This window comes from Chelonus insularis, unplaced genomic scaffold (assembly GCF_013357705.1).
Source record: "Chelonus insularis isolate UGA/USDA-ARS -01 unplaced genomic scaffold, ASM1335770v1 contig_3_pilon, whole genome shotgun sequence".
In the NCBI taxonomy this organism is placed as follows: Eukaryota; Metazoa; Arthropoda; class Insecta; order Hymenoptera; family Braconidae; genus Chelonus; species Chelonus insularis.
In genome coordinates, this window is record NW_023276556.1 from 1,756,820 (window position 1) to 1,777,313 (window position 20,494).

General features: G+C 30.6%; 1 protein-coding gene across 7 annotated transcripts; it reads right to left on the minus strand.

Moving 5' to 3' along the window:
* Positions 1 to 1,889: 1,889 nt before the first annotated feature.
* On the minus strand, positions 1,890 to 20,354 carry beta-Spec (spectrin beta chain). Of its 7 annotated transcripts, XM_035086084.1 has the most exons (12): positions 20,197 to 20,354; positions 14,166 to 14,355; positions 7,652 to 13,650; positions 7,465 to 7,569; positions 7,233 to 7,375; positions 7,097 to 7,149; positions 6,579 to 6,638; positions 5,678 to 5,782; positions 5,101 to 5,256; positions 4,430 to 4,697; positions 4,172 to 4,354; positions 1,890 to 3,174 (listed from the first exon to the last, which is right to left on the minus strand). In XM_035086084.1, exons 2-12 carry the CDS (start codon positions 14,299 to 14,301, stop codon positions 3,171 to 3,173), a joined length of 7,212 nt encoding a protein of 2,403 aa, XP_034941975.1. In that variant the 5' UTR covers positions 14,302 to 14,355; positions 20,197 to 20,354; the 3' UTR covers positions 1,890 to 3,170. The 7 variants fall into 7 exon arrangements, with proteins under 7 accessions (XP_034941975.1, XP_034941976.1, XP_034941977.1 ...); XM_035086085.1 differs by lacking the exon at positions 6,579 to 6,638; XM_035086086.1 differs by lacking the exon at positions 5,101 to 5,256.
* Positions 20,355 to 20,494: the final 140 nt, after the last annotated feature.

Consider the following 20,494-nt stretch of genomic DNA (forward strand, 5'->3'; position numbering starts at 1 on the left):
AAAGTAAGATAAGCACTGATAATGAATTTTTATACCAATTATAAGTCGAGAATAAATGCATACTGATTCCTCACAATGATGGTATTCTCTGTCAAAGGTTGACTAGTCAATAGAGGCTTATTTTATACAATAAAAAAAGATTATGAGATCCAGTTTTTTTAAGAAAACATAACATGATACGGGACAAAAAAAGGGAAGTAAGAGTATAGAATGAATGAGTAACCGTTTTTAATGATGAGCTTGAGATGTAATAAAAGTATATTAGATAATGACTTCCATTTCCTGATGGCACCAACGAGTGGTCCCTGATCTCTCTTCATCAGTCCATTTAAAATCTAAGCCCGACTACTGACCCTTTAATATATACTTCAATCAAAGTGTTATTTAACATTGAACACAGTTTTTATTGTATAAATTGTAAACTATTATGACTATTCTATAAATACGTTCTACTTCATCAGAATTCGTGTTTTTTCTCAACAACGATTTATTAGAAGCATTTCACATGATATTTTCTCATAAGTATAATCAATATTTATCGAGAAATTACAATTTTATTTAATTTAAAAAATTTTTTCTGACTTTTCCGAAGAATCACGTCATCGAATATGTGCCAGGCACAATAGGATGGCTTTATTATGAAGTAATTTGTTAATTAGTTTCTAAATTTTTTTCAATCATCATTTATAAAAATGACGTCATTTCTTCGGTTTTAATGAAGGTGAAATAATAATTAAAAATGAAATCAACTATAGCAATTACATTACATTAATGAATGCAGGATTGTCTCCTTCTTTCTAACAATAGAAACAATATAATTTTCATTAGTTAAATGAAAAAAATATACCTTATTTCTAATATTTTAGTATGTATATACACACATAAATGTATATATTGATAAATGTTAAAATAATAATTGGAAATATAATTAAGAAATTTTACAAATTTTTTATGTAATTATTAATTTTATTCTAGATATTTTTTGTTATTTGTTAATGTGAGTTTTACTCTCAATTTTATTTATTAATATTATTATTTATTTTTTCGATAAAAATTATTTGCAGTAGCCCACGATAAAAAAAATTAATCAGAAACTATAATATGTGATATCATCACATTATAATTGATGAAAGGCGATGGCTAACTTTATAAACGAAATCATATAATGATGAATCGTATATTTGATTACACTCCTTTTCATTAGTTTTCCTCTCTTTGTCTTCTTTTGTTACTGATGCTTCTATTAAGAATTTCAGTAATTGTCGCATTGATTAAACTACAAGGGACACATTTAAAGCTTGATAATATATTACTTGCACAGTTGTGTGAATAAATAAAAAAAAGTTAATAAAAATGATTAGATTAATTTGTTAATATATTTTTTTTTGTAAATTTTCTTTCATTTACGTATTCCATCTCCATTATATAATTTAAAAAATCTATTTCCTTGTAAATATTTTAAAGAAGGCCGTTTTAAAAATTAAAAGAGCGCTCTAATATTTTTAAATATACATATATTATTTATATTTTTTATTATTCTTTAATATTCTTTCTTTAATCTATAATAAGGATTTCATATATATATTTATAGTATATAAAAAACACAATTTATAATGCGTAAATTTTGCAAAGTAAATTAATAAAATAGTAAAAACAAGTTTGAAGCCAATTATTTAAATTTACACTTAATAATTTTGTGTACTGTTAATATACAAAATTTTTGTGCATTAAAAATTTCCAATTCGATCTACATTGAATATAAGAAATATTAAATTGGCGCTCTATATATTATGATAGATTAAAAATTTCTCTTTACACAGCGGATGTGATTCTGATATTAATATTCATCGGATTTAATGACAGATAATATATAATAATTGTACAGTGGATGATCAAGTCTTATTTATTCAATAGAAGGAATTATGTTAGCAGGAATGCGTAAAAAATAAGCAACAGAAATAAGAGTAAAATGACAAAAAATTGTCGTTTTAGACCAACAATATTTGTCTTTTTTATCATATTACATTCTAAAAAATTTAAAACAGTACGCATCATCTGATAAATACTATATAAAATAATAATCATAATAATAATAATAATAACAATTAAAAACTTTATTATAATCAAGCCATTTTATATACGAAATTGCAGTGTCCGATACGCATGCATCGAAGCTCACGTGAATCATTATTGTTATTTATTTTGCGTTGATTTTAATCGAAGACAAATACGAAACATTTGTAGAAGTCGAGAAAACTAACTCGCATTTATATTTTTTTTTTAAATATAATTTGTCATTTATATTTAATGTTCGTATAGAAGGAAACTCTCTTTCGTTATTACAATAATTTTTTTTATCTCGTTATTGTTTTTTTAATATTAATTTTTATCTTTTGCATATAATAACATTCGTTAAAAGCTATTTATCTCTTTTAATATAATAATATTTCCCAGGTGACAGTTCTTAAAAAAATGGCAGTCATTAAAATGCAAACTGTAATAGTTTACATGTTGAAAAGATAGTAAAAGAGAAAATATATAAAAGAAAATAATTAATAATTACAATTAAGATATTCCATTGTTTTTCAAATTGATTCTGTTGACATTACAGTGGCTCTGTGATAGACATTGTGCGTTCTGCATTACTATTCATAAATTTTAAATTAATATTTTACTTAAAAAAAAATTCTGTTTACATAAAATAATATATATAATTCATGATTTTTGCGCACTATGTGCAAGCTATCCATTTGTTCGAATAATTGCCACTATTATCATTATTTACGAACAAAAATATATAATCGACCCTTGCGAAAATAATTAAAAAATGAAGAAAATATTAGTTACGTTAACCTGGGAATTGAATGTTATTTTGTCATATCTGCTATAATTAGCTTCGCAAAATGTCTAAAACTTATCAAAACGTCAAATTTGCTTATTTATCGCTGCACGAGATTTTACTATTGAATTTTTTCTATCCAAAAGTGTCTCTTTAATTAATCTGGTTAAATCACTTCCAACTATGTAGTATAGTCTGGTCTTTTCATTTGTTATTAACGTTGCTTTAACAGAGTAGAGCGACGAAATAGCTTCACTATATCATTCCATTTTGCTATTGTATATCATAATACTCAAGTTCTTTTGAATTTATCTGGTTTCACGTCTCTAGATTAACTGAAAAAAAATCATTTATTGAATTAATTGTCATACATAACAAATCATAAGAATAGTTTATTCATTTTTGTAATTTTGTAATAATTACATATTACACTAATTACATAAAAAAATTTATTTATTAATACCACGTGACATTGAATGATGATAATTCCTACAAGCCAAAGGATTTACAAAAAAAATCAAAATGATGATGATACAGTAAGATAATATAATTTATTATAAAATGTCTAAATGAATAATGAAGATGAAACTAAATGATTCATCAATTGAAAAAATTTCAATTATTATTCAGACAAGCACCTAAAGCACAATTCAAAAAAAATACATTTTTATGTTCCATATACCATTAATATACCCGAAAATATTTAAATAATTTTTTACATTATTATTTGTTACGATCAAAAGGCATATGAAACATTCATATGTTTAACTCTCCAAGTAAATATTACAGAGAGCCAACTCATCATTCCGCATTCACAATTGGAATAACATTCCTTTCCGCATCATCAATTAAATTAACTGAATCATAGGGATAAAATTAATTCAATGAAAACAAAACAACTAAGAACAAAAAAATAATAATAACAAGTAAAATTAACGGGGAAGATCTTTTAATATCGTGCAAATATTTACGACGTTTATGAGCTACAATGGTGTGCGACTCACCGCATAAAAATGTTGTTCCAATTGTGTACTTTCGTATGTTCATGGTATTCACTTTCTACTTTTTGGCTTTTCTAAAAATATGATAAATGCGATATGATCGAATGGGGATGCTGTATAATGGCACCTAGCTTTGAATTGTGAATTAATTTAATTGACAGATGAATGTGAAAATGAAAGAAACAATTTTGCATTTATGAAATGCTGCAATGATCATGATTACATCATAAAAAATATAAAAAAATTTATAGCAGATGCAACTTCAGTCTAATTGTTAGTGATGAAACAAAAAAAAAACAGCAATATAAATACACAAATCATAATTACTCACTTTTTTTTGAGAGTGAAAAAGCTGCGTCGTTTCGTCTCGGCTTGAGTCGGTGCCGGTAGAGTGTGTGCTCTTGATGTGCTTGCACCTGAAGTGCCTTGGGCTGCTTGATTCAATACTGTAACCCATTCATTCATCTCAGCATCGTCTTTGGCTTGGAACAAGAAATCTGCTCCACTTTGCGTTCTGAAATAAAAATAATTGTGATAATTTGAATTATTATTATTATACTGTTTTATGTGAAAAAAATGAGATGCTTACTTTACTCGGAAGACATGTTTCTTCTTTGTATAATCAATTGCTACAGCAATAGTAGCTCCACGAAGATCAAGAGGTGCTTCACCTTTATAGAGTTGGTCTGGAGCTGCTTTATAAGACTTTTGATCTTTGTATGCAACAAAGCTTTGTCCACGGATTACCATATAAACTTTGTCCCATGATCTGTTTGATGCTTTCTTCGTCGTGCTCTCCCATTCGTGCTTTCGCACCAACGTTCCTTCAAATTCATCATCGCTTGGACTTCTTTGTTCTGTGAATTATAATTTTGTTAATAAAGAATGATGAAATATATTATTTTTAATATCTATAAAGCACTAATTATTGATGTTATAAGAATCTACATTTTTTCTAAATATTTATTCTAAAAGTTAAATTAATCTAAAGAAAAGATTGAATGATGAATTCCTATGGTGACTTCCAGCATCTTAAGGGTTGCCTGAAATATCTTAAATAATGATTAAATTTGAATGAAATTCCATGCTAAAAAATGGAAGATATGAAAATTTGTTAAAGTATTTTTGGATGCTTTCATGCTCAATGCCTATAATAAAAAGCTTTCATTCATATTTACTAATAAATCATCTTTAAAAAATGCTTATTTGAAATAATTTTAATCGTTGTAGCGCATTCATGGCCACTTACGACAAACTTACCGTGAAAACTATGCTCATCATCACTCACACCACTACGGTCTAAGCTGGGTGACTTGGAAGATTTTTTCCAACGGAAACTTCTGAATGGTGATTTGCTGCGACTTCGTTCCTTACGTCTCAACGTACCAGGCTCTGAGACGTTTCCTCCTTTCAGAGCTTATGATAATACATAACAAATCGAAATTAACTACTTACTTATACTTCATTACGTTAGCCTTTTTTAATATTAATTTTTGGTACTATCGCCGCTCCCAATCATACATTTTCTCATCAATTTTTTAGTGCTTGCTTTTACTATGAATAGTTACTCAAAAATGATATTTATTCATGCAACATGCTCATGCATCATAAAATATGTTATTTTGAACAAATATACATTTTTTATTATACAAAAAGATATTCATCTTTCAAATCTTTCTTTCAAAATATTTAATTAAAACTAATACTAAATTAAAAAAATTTTTTTTTAATAAATTTCTCTTAAATACATTTAAAAATAAATTAAATACAAAAGAAAATACTAGCAAAAATAATATTTTACTATAATAAAGATAATTTTACCCAGACATGCACTTACTTGATGAAGTTGATGGGACAGATACTTGAGATTTGGAAGTAGATGATGTAACAGGGCGTGCCACATCTCCAGAAGGAGAAAGTTGTTGAGACCTTTGAGCATGCACTACACCACACCAATAGGAAATCGTGCATATTTAATTTCATTTTAAATTAAATTCATTTTTGGAAATTAATAGATATAAATTAAATAATCTTATCATCTAAATTTATTTCCTATCTATCTAACAGTATTTTTCACAGTTGAGCAAAGAGAACACAAAATCAATTTAAACAAATAAAAGGAGAAAGGTGTTCAAGAAAAATGACATGCTAGCTTACCTTCTAGGTTTTAAAGGAAACAATTGCCAAAGATTGAAAAAATACGAAGATAAACAACACACATGCAAAAGAGTTTTCCATAACTTAATTACAGTATATCTAAAGAGAAACGTGAGTGTTTATGATATAAATATGAGTAGCTTATTATATTATATAGCTGATTAATAAAATATTATTAATTAGTCTGCTATTCTCCTATTTAGATGAACACCATCACCTGTGAAAGGAAATAGATCATAGCACAAAAAAATAATTAATAAATAGCAATGAAATCTAATCGTTACAACCCATTTCCTGAAAATACTAAAAAAACATTTTATGATAAACTAATTAATGTTATTGTTTACATTACAATAATTGGATGATGATTAACAAAAAAATAAAAAACCCATACCAAAGGAATTTGATGTAAAATGCAAATGTAAAATAGTAAAAAAGCATTGATTGAGTGATAAAAAAAGGAAGCATATATAATAAGAAAATCATAGGAAGTTAATTAGCTATTGAGATATATCAAGAAGGAAGAATATTTGTATACTGATAGTATTTGAATATTTTTGAAAATTCCACCGAACACTCACCTTCCTTGGGTTTTTCTTGGGATTGCGGTGTTCGTGTAGAAGAAGCCTTGCGCGGTGCCACTGTGGTTTGTGCATTCCGTGCCGCATTTAAGAATATTTTTAGGAATTTATGGATATTTAAGAAATGGAACAGGATATAAAATTAGAAAATAAGGAAAGTGGCCAGAATAAACGTGATGTTAGCCATTTCATGCTATATCGCGGAACCACTTTTTTTTTACTTTATAATAAATAAATTTTAAACCTTTTTTCCAGTATACAAGAGTTAATTTTCAATAAACTACTTTCAACCTTCATGAAATAATACTTTAATACAGCCAATAAACAAATTTAATTAGAATTGTAAAAATTATTTTCAATTTTTAGTTGACAACTTCAATTTAGCCAATTCAATATTACTCAAACTTTAAAAAATAGTTAATTTATTTATTCCCCAACGTGCATATAAATGAAAAATTTTATAGTCACGTCATTAATATTATTTATGTGGCATTGGAAAATAAAAAAAGATATCTTACCGTGATCATCGTCACCTGCCCGATCACCACTCGTTACACCGTCAGCTTGTGTTCTGTTACATAAAAATTTATTGAGTCAAGTTAAATATAGAGTTGACAGAGATTTTAAAATTTTAGTAAGTTGATCGATGGTTACCTTTCACTTGTTGGCTCATCAGGGCTAGTCACAGGAGTTGTCTTAGCCAGTCGTGCTGCTTCTGCTGCCGCTGCTTCCTCTTTTTTACGTCTTTCTTCTTCTTCTCGTTCTTGTTCTCTTCTCTTTAATTCTTTCAACTCAAACTAAATTCAATCAATCAAAAATAGTAATATTAAGTATTGATCGAAATTTTTTTTACTTAATTACAAATAAAAAAAAATTATTTTAATACCGTCGTTAAACGTTCCAAGGCACTAAACCTCTCATCCTGAGCAGCCGCTGATTTTTCAAAAGCTTCATGTTTTTTAATTAGATTTTCAACTTCATCGATAGTGTGCTGTAAAAGAAAAAATTATGAATCCATGAAACGCCGATAAATTTAGAGAGCTTGATTAAATTTGAAACATCTCTTTACTTACTCCAAGTTCTTGACTCATAAGATAAGGTTCTTGTGCAATCAACCAAGCTTCAGCAACTGCTGCATCTCTTGCAAATTGATATACTTCTAAAATAAGTTGTAAATTCTCCCAACGTTCTTCCCATCGATGTAGAAGAGCATTTCTATGATCTGTTAATGCTGAAAGTTTTTCCTTAATTTGTGCACTTGCATAATGATTCCTCGCAAGTAAATTTTTGCCAAGATTTATACAAGCCAATAAATTATCTTCTCTTGTGTCAATTTCTGCCTTTAAGCTCTGATGATTATTCATTAATAATTCAACACCAGATACATCTCTTGGTTTTTCTGAAGTGTTCATTTGTCTCACGACATCATCCATCCAAATCATTAGATTTCTTACCATGTTAAAGAATCTAAACAAGTCACCCGTATCTTCAAGTTTGGCCTTTCTACCTTCACAAAGAGCTTGTAGATTATTCCAAGCAGCAACGACTTCCGCTTCACGATTAGTTATTTCACTAGCTTTGTCTCCAGCATAGCTAGCTTGTAATTTAGCGGATTCTTCTTGAATTTGAGTAACTTGATTTTGAAGAGTCGACAAATCTTGAATAAAATTAGCATGTTTACGTTGAAGTGCAGAAACTGAACCAGCATCACGTCCAAGTTCATCTGACATAGCATTTTGTTTTTCAAGGATTCTTCCAAGAACATCTTTACAATCGTGGAAGAACTTATGAAGTTCACGGCTAGCAGCCAACATTTGCGTACGTGTTTCAATCAATTCAAGGAGATCTTGCCAAACCTCATTGAGTCCATCTTTCCATTCTGCAATTGTAGCTGCATCAGAATGTCCAGTTGCAATAAGAGAATCTGCGATTTCATTAACAGCTGCAACTCTTTCGGATCCAATTGCTTCTGTATCTCTTGCAAATTCCTTAAATCTCTCCCAGAGAAGTGTAACGTGATCATAATCTTGTCCAAGCTCTTGACTGCCAGCAACTAATTCTCGTTCTGCAATCCACTGTTCTAAATCATCGACTTCTCGATTCAACATAAATAGCTGCAATGCTTCATCTAATTTGGCTCGTCTTTCACCAGCAAGATCTTTAAGGCCAGCATAGAGTTTATCTACTTGCGATTGTTTTACGGCGATTTGATCTGCAAGAGGATGTTGACTATTTATTAATTGTCTTGCAGTTTCTCCTAATTGGCGAATAGTCTCGGCATAATCTTCAACAGCATGTTCTAATGATTCATGTTTCTTCATCAAGTTTTGTGCTGAAATTTCATCTTTACCACGATCTTCCACCATCATGTAAAGTTCTTGTTCGCTCATCCACGATTCTGCTTCTGTTGAATCGAAGAAATATTGTTGAGCCTTTTCATTTTGAAGGAGATGATTATTTCTATCATTAACAGCTTCTCTGAGCTCACCCCATTTTTCATTGAGTTCAGAAATAAGTCGCTGAAATTCTGGAGTAGCTTCATGGCCTTCATTGATAAGTTTTTCTCCATTACTACAAACAGCATTAATTCTTGGTTCGTGATTTTCAATTTCGGTTTTAAGAGATTGATTCTTCTTCTTTAACATATGAACATTAAAGAGAGAATTTCCATATTCAGTGCTGGTTGCCTGTGGCATTTTTTCAGCAATCCAAAGTTTTTCATCTTCTACATCACGACGGAACTGGAAGGCCTCCTTCTTTTTCTCCAATTGACGTTGGCGATCAATTAGAGGCTCCTTGAGTTGTGCAAATCGTTGTGCAACTTTTTCTTTTTTAACTTTGATTTCCTCCATTTTATCATCAGGAACAGTTTGTTGAAGATGTTCAGCCTGTTTATCAAGTTCCCCTACCTGACGAGCTTTTACTGCCATTTGAGTCTCGATCATTTGTTGTTTCTGCATAAGAATATTAACAGACGCAAGATCTGACCCGGTATCTGTACTTTCGATTTGCTTCTCAAGTTCATTCATCCAAGAATCAATATCATCGCATGTCTGTTGAATGAGAACTTCACGATTAGCATCAAAGAGTCTCTTACCTTTCTCTTGTGTTGTGGTCTCTAATTCTTCAAATTGATTAGCCAATTCTGATACTTTAGGTGTTATTATTTCTTTTAATTCAGGCTTTTGATCAATGAGCTCTTGAGCAGCACGTTGAAGTCTCTCTAAACGATCTTTATTACTAGCTATTTCAGCTTCGAATGCTTCATGCCTCATCCACTTACTATGAACGGTTTTAGCACTCCTATAAGTCTCGTCTTGTGCAGTAATATGTTTCTCTTGAACCCATTCTCCAAGTTCTTCGCAATCTTGTAAGAACATTTGAAGCTGTAACTGATCTTTAAGTTTTTCCATCAACTGATTAGCCTTCTCACGATTGATGTTGCGTCGTTCGTTAATGCTTTCTGCCTTCTTTTTGACTTTATCAGAAGCAAAGTGGCCTTCATCAACCAATCTAGCAGCATATTGCACAACTGAGTTAATTTTTTCATCATTGGCGTCCATAGTGGTCATGAATGCTTCATGACGTTTGATCATATTTTCTGCATGTTCAAAGTTCAACGGTGTTTCTTCCTTAGCCAGAATATGTTCTTGTTGAGAAAGTAATACCTCTGCCTGCCTAGCATCACGATCAAACACTTGAAGATTCAATGAATTTGATAATAAGTTCTGTCTGTTAGCCCACATCTGGTGTAATTCCTCCCATCCCATTTTCAGAGCATTCAATCTTTCTCTGAGGAACATGTATTGGGTATCTCCATTGCCGGCTTCACTAGTTAATCTTTCACCATATTCCATCATCTTTGTGTAATCATCAATATAATTATCAATTTCTTCTTTGATGTTCTGATGTTGTGTCAAAAGTTTTTCAGCATCGGCCAAACTTGTTGGAGTATCTTCACTAGCAACATCAGTTTGGGTTTTAGTTAACCAAGCCTGGAAATGATCAAGATCACGAAGGAATCTATGAAGATCACCAGCTTCTTCTAATTTAGCATCTCGTTCTTTCAACATTTGTGTTAATTGCTCCCAAATTGTATGAATCTGTGTAATTCTCTCACGAATAAGTTCTGCCTCTTCAGGATGCTCTTGTTCAATGGAAGCTGCCTCTTTCTCTAAAGCATCAAGTTTAGCTTGAATGGCAGCAAGATCGCGTTCCATACCACTTAATCTTCTTTGGAGAGTCATAACACCAGTAAGATCCATCTCCAAATCATCTGTTTGTTGTAAGATTCTCTTTTTATCTTCGATCCATGATACAGTCTCGCGACATTCAATGTGGAATGTCTGTACACCATGAGCTGAGTTCAAAGCTTCTCGTTTATTTTCTGCTTTTTCACGTAATTCAGCCCATTTTTGGTTGAGTTCATTCTGTCGAGAGACTATTTCTTCAGAATTAGGATGTTCTACATGCAAAAGCTGCCGAGCAAGTTGATTAACAACAGCTACACGTGATGCATTGGCATTCATTTCCTTTTCAAATCCATCATAACGATGTTTCATAATTTCTACATCTTCAATATCTTTAGCTGGTACCATAGTATCCAACATACGATTCTTTTCTCCAATCCATTGTTCTACTCCATCAGACTCACTGAAGAGTTTGTAAAGCGACAAAGCATCTAACAATCGTTGCTTTCTGAGTTTGGCCAACTCTAAGAGTTCTTTATAACGAGAATCAATTGATGCAAGTCTCTCAACTACTTCAGGAGACTTAGCATCTTGTTCACCCAGACCACTGACTTGTTGATGTAATTGTTCAATTGTTGTAGCGTAATTCTTCAATTCATCAGTAACATCTTTGTGTTTCTTTAACAAGGATTGAACATTTGCTTCATCTCTACCAACATCTTCTGATGACACTAATCTCAGCGTATCTAACATCCAAATGTCAACATCATCAGCATCAGCGAAAAGTTGATGATAATCTACAGCTTCTTCCAAGCGTTTACGTCTAAATGCTGATAAATCTAACAAATGATTCCACATTGCTAAAATTTCTTGGAGTCTTTCTTGAATTCTATCAGATCCAAAGTGTTGCTGACGGACTAATTCATCGCCAACTGCAGCAACTGACATGAGTTGAGGTTCATGAGATTGGATTTCATTTTCAAGTGCTTTGTGTTTGGATAGAAGAAGATTTATAGTAGTAAGGTCATGACCTATGTCACCAGTGGATACAATTTGCTCTTTTTCTTTAATCCAATTTTCTTCATCAGTCATATCCCAATAGAATTGCCAGAGTTTTCTGGAATCTTCCAATCTGGCTCGTCGTTCAACTGCTAAATTAACTAACTCAGCATAGGCATCTTCAAGTTGTTGAACACGTTCAACAATAATTGTAGGATCACAAGGACGGTAACCTTCACCTTGTTCCAAAAATCTTTGACTTTGTTGAACTACAGCCTTTACTCGTTCACCAAGAACGTTAATATCAGCTTCTACTAATGAATGTTTCTGTAAAAGATCTTCTACACCCATTAAATGTTTACCATAGTCATCTGTTAATAGTCTTTGTTTTAGTTCTTCCATGCTATCAAGAATATAAAGCATTTCTTGGAAGTTTTGTTGAAGCTGCAATGATAATTCTAATCTCATACGTCTAGCACGTAAAAGTTCTAATAAATAATTCCATAAACGGAGAACATTAACTTTACGTTCACTGATTTTCAAAATGTCATGATAATTTTCTGCTTCAAGCTCTTGAGATACTGCCATAACAGCTTGTACACGTTCTTCGTATGCAAAAATATCTGTTTCAATAGCTTCATGTTTCTTAGCAGCAGCTTCAACAGCTGCCAAATCAAAACCAAAGTTATCTTGTGAAACAAGTCTTTGATTTTCTGACAACCAAGTTTCTCTCATACTAGCTTTTCTATTGAATCTCGCAGCAAGTTGTTCTAATTTCTCTTGACGAATTAGTTCCTCTCGTAGAGCAAGTTCACGCTCATGTTCGGCTTTTTCTAGTCGTTCCCAAGCTTTATTGATATCCGAAATCATTTTTCCTTCCTTCGGTGTGTAGGGCTTTTGATTATTTGCCCGCATTTTAGACTGAAGTGTGAATAATAGTACTTCTAAATTTCCTTTTTCTACAAACTTCGGTGGTTTTTCGATTGTTCGATAATTTGAAAATTGTGATAACTGAGACTGTACTCCGACGAGTGAGTTAGCAAATCGTCGATCACCAAGAGATTCAATTGTACTTTCGATCCAACGTAGAAGATCACTCGTCAAACTTTCATATTCATGAATCATTCTATCATTTTCCATAGCAATTCCAACAACCTTACCAATTCGTTTTCCATGAACTGTTTCCTGCTTCATCTTTGAGAAGTAATGATAATAAGTTACAACATACGTGATAATTGATTTTTCATCAGGATGATCGACAAAAATATCTTCAGCATCAAGAAGTTTTGTTAGTCCTAATTTATCTTCAGCTACATTGAAGGCATTGTTAAGGTTATAAATAGCATTCGATTTTGATAATCTTTCAAATTGAATAAGGTCAGGTCGATGTTTATGAATGATAGCATTGAAAGCTAACCCATCTCGCCAAGATGTAGTGAAATTTCTTACATTGACATTGTGGTAACCAGCCGTTTTCATCTGGCACCAAAGCAATAACGCATCTTTAGCTGACTTAGTCTCTTGATTATCTGTTTCTTCAATCGTAATGTCTTGAATTTGAAAGCGAAGAATAATAGTCCAAATAAGACCAAGAGTGAGACGAGGATTACCATCAACGATGTCATGAGATCCCATGTTCTCTAAATGTACTCGCTGCTCGCGAAGGAATTGCAGAGCTTTGTCTACATTTTCTAGACAGTGAATTCGCATTTTGCCTTTTGTCGGTCGAGGCAATCGTTCACCTGACAATATTTCCAAGAGTTTTATCAACATTTTGCCGTCTCGGAGGTCGACATACAGATCTCCAATTCGACTGGAACAGCGAACAAGGTGTGAATTCACCCATTTTTGAAAGGTTTTCTTTTGCACAGACTCACGTTCACCTAAATTAAATACATTTATTAAATTAGTGAAAGAATTTTAACATTGCATTTAAAAAATTGTTTGATATTTACGTAATAAAATATCAAAAATACTTAATAAAACGACTTAGTAAGAATTTATATGATAGTCTAATTTTTTTTTCAAGAATTAACTAAAAAAATACCTCTAAGATCAACTACTATTCTATCATAATAATCTTCATAAGATTCACTAAAAGAAAACCTCTGACTCATTTTAATTGAACTCAATATATTGAGTTACTCAATATATTAGCAAGTAATAAACTCATCTATGCTTAGACAAGTTTAATCCACAACTAAAGTAGTAAAAATGTTCAACTAAAATTACAGAGATATTACAACTATTGATAATAATATCAAGAGGATGTGGTTCTCTATTTAGTTTCTCTTTTCCTTATTGAACATATCAATGTATTATTTATATACCTAATGAGATAAAAATTAAATCATAAATTAAATAACAGCTAAAGATAACTTAGTGTCAATAAGCATACCAGCTAATGCTTTAATTCGTGATCGTTCGAATAATCTTGAGCTTGAGTTTCCTCCATCGTATTCGTACTCGTCGACAATCTCCTGTTGAAGCGTCGGGTCCCATCCCGTACGCACCACTGAGATGTCGGTCGTCATTGTTTAGATCAGACCAACAGCTCTCTTTTATTTAACCCTTTGTAAAGGGCTTTCCTGAAACAAAATTATTTTTTCAATTCAAATTATACTTGAATTTTTTTTAACTAACATGAGAAATACTATTCTAACATACTTCAAAATTAATAGTTACAAAGTATTGCTAAAAATGAAAGTTAACTTTTAGAATTGGAAAACAATAAAAAAGTCAAAGTTAAATTTTAATTTAAATTAATTGTAAATAATTACTGAGACCTCTTTCATTTATTAGAGAGTTCATTCAAGCTATTTTAAGTTTATACGCTGTTCATAATTGATTGTACCAAATTTGATATAAATTTATTACATAATCAAACTCGCTTATTGCTTCTAATTAATTATTCATACAAGAGTACTTCATTCATTACATGAGAATTCACCAATTAACATTTTTATCGATATTTATTTTGAATTTAATCAAAGATGCACTTCAAGACAATCTCATTATTTAAAATAGGAGGATGTCAGTGAATTTAAAAATGCGTGGGATGTAAGACCTTAGCAGTATACAAGTAATGCTTGTTTCTCTCTCCATACATCATCATGATCGCTACTTCGTTGTACAGTATTACGTCATTTGTATGATATCACAGTCACAAAATGTACAACTTAAACTGATTATGATTTTAAATTTATGGATATGATATCAATGTTCTAAAAATAATCTTAACTCAAAATACATCTATATCTTCTATTTTATTCTACTTTTATAGAAGAAAACTTTTTATTTATTCTATTTTTTACGCCTCTGTAGTTGCATTAATAGCACAAAAAAGTTCATTTTTTAATCAATAAAAAACGAGATAGTCTGATCTGAAATTACATCATTCTAAAAATTATTTTCCATTATTATTTTTTACTCTATAAGATGTCGTGTTGTCTTTAAATAAACTCGAATGTTTGAATACAAAGAAGCATCAGTTCTCTTTTACTTTTCATCTTCTTCAACATTATATACTCCATCACGATTGAAGCAGTATTTTTTTTTTGACCGATTTCTCAATAACTCTTAGTGTATTTTACCCATCGTTTTCTCATGCCTCTTTTTGCCATCAAATTACAAAGTCTACACTTTAAAATGTTAAGACTCCATTTCTCCAAGGAAAACTGAACAGCTTTTTTTCTCGACAAAAATGGAGAGAAACGTCAAGTAAGTTTGGGTTTTTCTTTCTTTAAATATCATCAGTCTTCGAGTAACTTTTTATTAACTCCAAAACTCTGATCAATAAAATCTCATAATATTTTTAATTCTTCAACAATCTTGTCAAGTAATAATTAACAAGTATCAAGATAATTATAAAATTATCCTTTATTGCTATCCGCCTAAGTACAGTTTATATAAGTTTGGTATTTAAACATCCACGCCCAGACTTGACACGACTACGTGCGTACTAACAACACATCAAGTTTCGAGGTCAACTGACACTGATGTTATCGATGAAATTATGTAATATTCGTACAAATTACTATCGAATATAGTAGTTAAATGCCTGAAAAAAATTTCCAATCATCAAGAATGAATGGGAACGATCACATTAACGCGACTGATGGTATAACATGTGTTGAAATTAGAGCAATTACGAAAGTAACGTCATACCTAATGAGCATCGTTCCTGTCGTTCACTAGGTACATAATAACAGTGCATATTATTACTGATGTTCACAGTTGAAATCAACGACGAGATGATGGTGGTCGGTCAACGCTAAGACACGCCCGCCAGGGCATATTATAACGGAATGAATCACGATGTGAATGACACTGTAATCGCGAAAGGTTAAGTTTACCATCTGTCTCGTTTCCCTTTCGACAAATTGAAGTCTTTTATATAATACTGGGATATTAATATTTTTTTTATATCTTTCTCTTTTGTTCATTCCTTCTTATTAATGTATCTAACTATGAATCCGCAGCATGGGAAAATTTTTTTATAATCCATTTTTTTTATTCATTTATTTATTCAAATCGTTAAAAAGCTGTTAAAAATCAGTTAAATGAATTTTTCTTTGAATTAATTAATTAATAATTGAAACAAAAAACTATCTTGGTGAAGAAATATTTTAATTTCCTAAAAATTTTTCAGTGTAATTATTTATTATTGGAAGCAATCAGAAGGTTTATATTTTCAAAACAAAAAAAATTAGAGTATAACGATTGATTAGTTTTTCTTTGAAGTGATTGATTTGTATTAGAATATTATGATAAATAATTAAATGAGACAGAATATTGAAAAAAAAAAGTTTGTCAAATGTCTACAGTTGACTAGTAGGGAATAAATCGATTGATGAGTATAAAGCATAAAAAAAAATCTTTTCTCATTTTTGCTACTTCTTTACTATCCATTTCTCCCTGAGGTACCAAGGTGAGACGCGACTCACGCACACAAGGTAGAATTATTGATTTTCCAATGCAGTCAACGTGGCGCCGGTTACCCATGTCCTCACTACTACTACCTACTGACTTTCCACCGAGAACTTGCTGTCACATTATCCATATGCACCTGTCGCAAGTATCTGTCACTTTTTTCCGCTTGCCCTTAGGCTACGCCAACAGATTTATTTTGCGGAGTCAAGAAAGGTAATGAAAGGAAGACAGTATTCCGGGTCATTAACCGCAAATAATTATTTTTATTTAAAAAACGCTATTGCCATTGCTTTGGTCAAAAAAAAAGATGAATTATTCATTCGTAACATTAATTATCTAAATTTTGTAAAAAGTAAAATAATGTAAAATACCATATAATTATATTTTGAGGCCAAGGGTTAATCTAGAGTAGAGATTGACCTTCTTGGCTCAAGTTGACTATCATTCTGAGGAGGATGTCTGAGAAAAAAATTAACTTACAGGTTTAAAATGCTTTTAGTGTTGAGAAAACTCGAGTGATAATTAAATAAAAATAATGACAAGTTGTTCTAAAAGAAGTGAATTGTTTTGAACTGAAAAAAGCCATGTAAAATAGCGAAACAAGGAAGAATGGGCCTCGACAGTTCAAACCGTAGTGCCTCTAACGTAATACACGTCACTACGTCACGTCCGCATTTACGTTAATTTACGCTCGAGTGATCTGTACTGTTAGTTCATCATTAACTCAAAGTAGAATTTTATATTTGGTGGTATTATACATAGCCAGAATGGTATGACTAATATTAAATTTAAATCAATTTTTTCCTTTGTGTTTAGGACTGCGTGTTATTCTCTCGTTAACACCCAAATTTATTGATTTTTTTCCATCTTTAGTATCCGAACTTTTGTAATAATATTATGGTAATGTATATTTTGAGAAACACATGTTATACGCATCTAACATACACGTCATTAAAAAATTTCTACTTATATAAAAAAAAATTCATTTAAAGCCCAGATATTACAATAATAACTTTCATTGTTAATAATAATTGGGTTTATTTAAACATTTAGATAAAAATTCTAGTTCAACCTACTTTTAATTTCCAGCTCAACGATGAAAGAATATTGAAGTCTTAAAAATACTAGTTGATTTTTATTGAAAATAATTTTAATTCTATAATAATAACAACATTAATCAATAATACAATGTTTCAAAAGGGATTAGGGAAAATGTAGGACAAAACGCAAAAGGGTGAGTCTCGTTTTTATATGGAGGACAAGAAAAAGCCTAAGAACCTAATGAAGAAAAGTAGGACAAAATTGTACATCCGTGAAATACATAATAAAAGCACTGAAAGTCATCAGACAGATATGGGATTTTTATTTAGAGAAAGTATACTTTTGTATCAAAATATAAAAAGAAACATGTAGTGCATGTAGCTGTAGAAAAAGGCGCGAAAGATACTTGTAATAATTTGGCTAAGCTATCAAGTCATGAACTCCCAAACGGGCAATCTAAATTTAAAGTTCTTCATTTTCTTCCTTCCTTTTCTTCGTAAACTTTTCTCAGTGGAATGCGATGCCATGTGCATGAATTGGCCCCTTTAAATCTCATGAAAATTAAATTACTTCAACTCTAATTCAATAATGTCTTCCTGTTGAAAAATTACAGCAATAATTGGAAATTACGTGATAGGATTTTTGAAGAAATATTTTTTATTAGTGTTGATAGAAATACAATAAGTTAGATAAAAATTGAGTTTTTGGAACAAAAATTATTTTTATCAAGAACCACTTTAAAAGAATTTTATTTTTAATAACTAAAGCTTTTAAGATTGATAAAATCTATACTTAATGACTTAATAAATAGTTGTTTTTTCTGGTATTGATTATTTTTTAAAAAATACTAAAAATTATGAAAAATTCATTATTGTATTCTTGAGAAATTTTTTCTAACTTTACTAAAAAGAATACTGGTGTAAATAAAAAAAAAAGGTAAATAATACTTGACTTAAGTTGAAAATAAATTTACACATATCACTTCATAGCATCATATTTCAAAAAAGTATTAAATTATTGCACACGTGTAAATAAAACAACTTCAAGGATTTATTCATCAGATTTTTCTAAATTATTTAAAAAAATATAATAAATATTGTTTGCAACAGGCTAATAAGTCAATGACTCCTGTTCGATCGACCAATAATTTATTCATTAATTCTTCATTTACATCAGTGGGCAGTATTAGTAAAAATATATTTAAATGTCGTAATAGTAAATAATTCCAATGCCTGAGGAGACAAGAGAACTATTATGTCTGAATGACTAATATTTTATTGTAGGAAGAGCAATTCCAACACGTATAATTCACCTGAACACTTATAGATTAGATGTTGAAAAATCAAAAATAGTTATTAGTCAAAATATAATGTCATCCAAGAATAAAAATATATCAAAGCTCCAATAAGGGAGTCACCAATAGAGAGCATTTTGATGAAAAAAAATGAAAACAGTAAACATAAAACAACCTTGAAAATGGGATTTTTAGGAACTTCACTACAACAGTAAGTGAAAACAAAATTCAAGAATCTTAAAGCTACAAATTGTAAGAAAACATCATTGATTATATATGAATAATTGGTTTTGTGTTTCTTGACAGTCGTTTACATACATTCTAGCTTAAGTCATCGACGATAATAAATTTATAACTCTAGATAATTAGAAATATTTTTAAACAGTAGATATTGAATTGAGAACTGTTTCAAATGAATCCAAACTTGATATTAGGAATAATTAAATTACTCTTGAATTGATATCAATGCAGAATAGTGACATTTGATGATCATCATAATTAGAAGACGTTGAAGTGTCAATATTTGTTGGAAGGGTGTCAACTATTGCAGTATACTTTCAGTTATAATTAAAATCATAAGTAAAAAAAGAGGTTTTCATCAAGTTTAAAGGAGATTATAACAATGGACTGGATGAAATGAGATGGTGAATTGGGTCACCGGTGGACAGGTTGCCTTGACAAGTGAGCAAACCATTGGAGAATAAGATAAAAGACTTCTTATCAACCTGCAGTATAAATGATACTGAAAGAATGGGCCTATTACCCCTACTTGATCTCACATTCTCTCAGTATTCACTTGTAAAGGATTATTATTTTTAGATGAAAGAATTATCTGGACAATTCAAAAAGCTCTAACGACATTAAAAACATTGGCTTTGATGCTAGAAATAACTTTAACAAGAGATAAAATTAACTATTTTACATTCTTCCGACTTAAGATAAATCTTTTTGAAAATATTTAGATTTTACAAAGATAGAATCATAGGAAAATAAGCACTTTTTTCATGAAAAAAATGAGTACAAAGTTCCAATAAGTTAAAACGAGTCCCACGCCATTTTTATATGAAACAAAATTGGCTCGCCGCTTACTCTCGCGCCTAATGAGTTGAAGTTTTTCGTTTTGTTGTAACGAAAATTCACTGAAATAAGTGTAGTTACTTACTGGAAAGTATTCTTGAAAAATCCGTCTCACTGCTTCACTTATAAATAAAACATACACGTCAATAAACCACGATAAAACCACCGTAAGATTCATACACTCAACTTCCAAACCGCTGCCACTCGTACTCAACCGGCGTGCGACTGACCGTAGTAATACAGCATTCTGATACGCCAATAAAAAGTAGTTCCTCGTCAAAGCTCAACGGGCTTTGCGCATCCTCAAAATTAATTTTTTGGTTGACACTGATCTTTTATCTATTAATTTAATTTTTAAAAACTATTTCCTGTTAATCTCTATA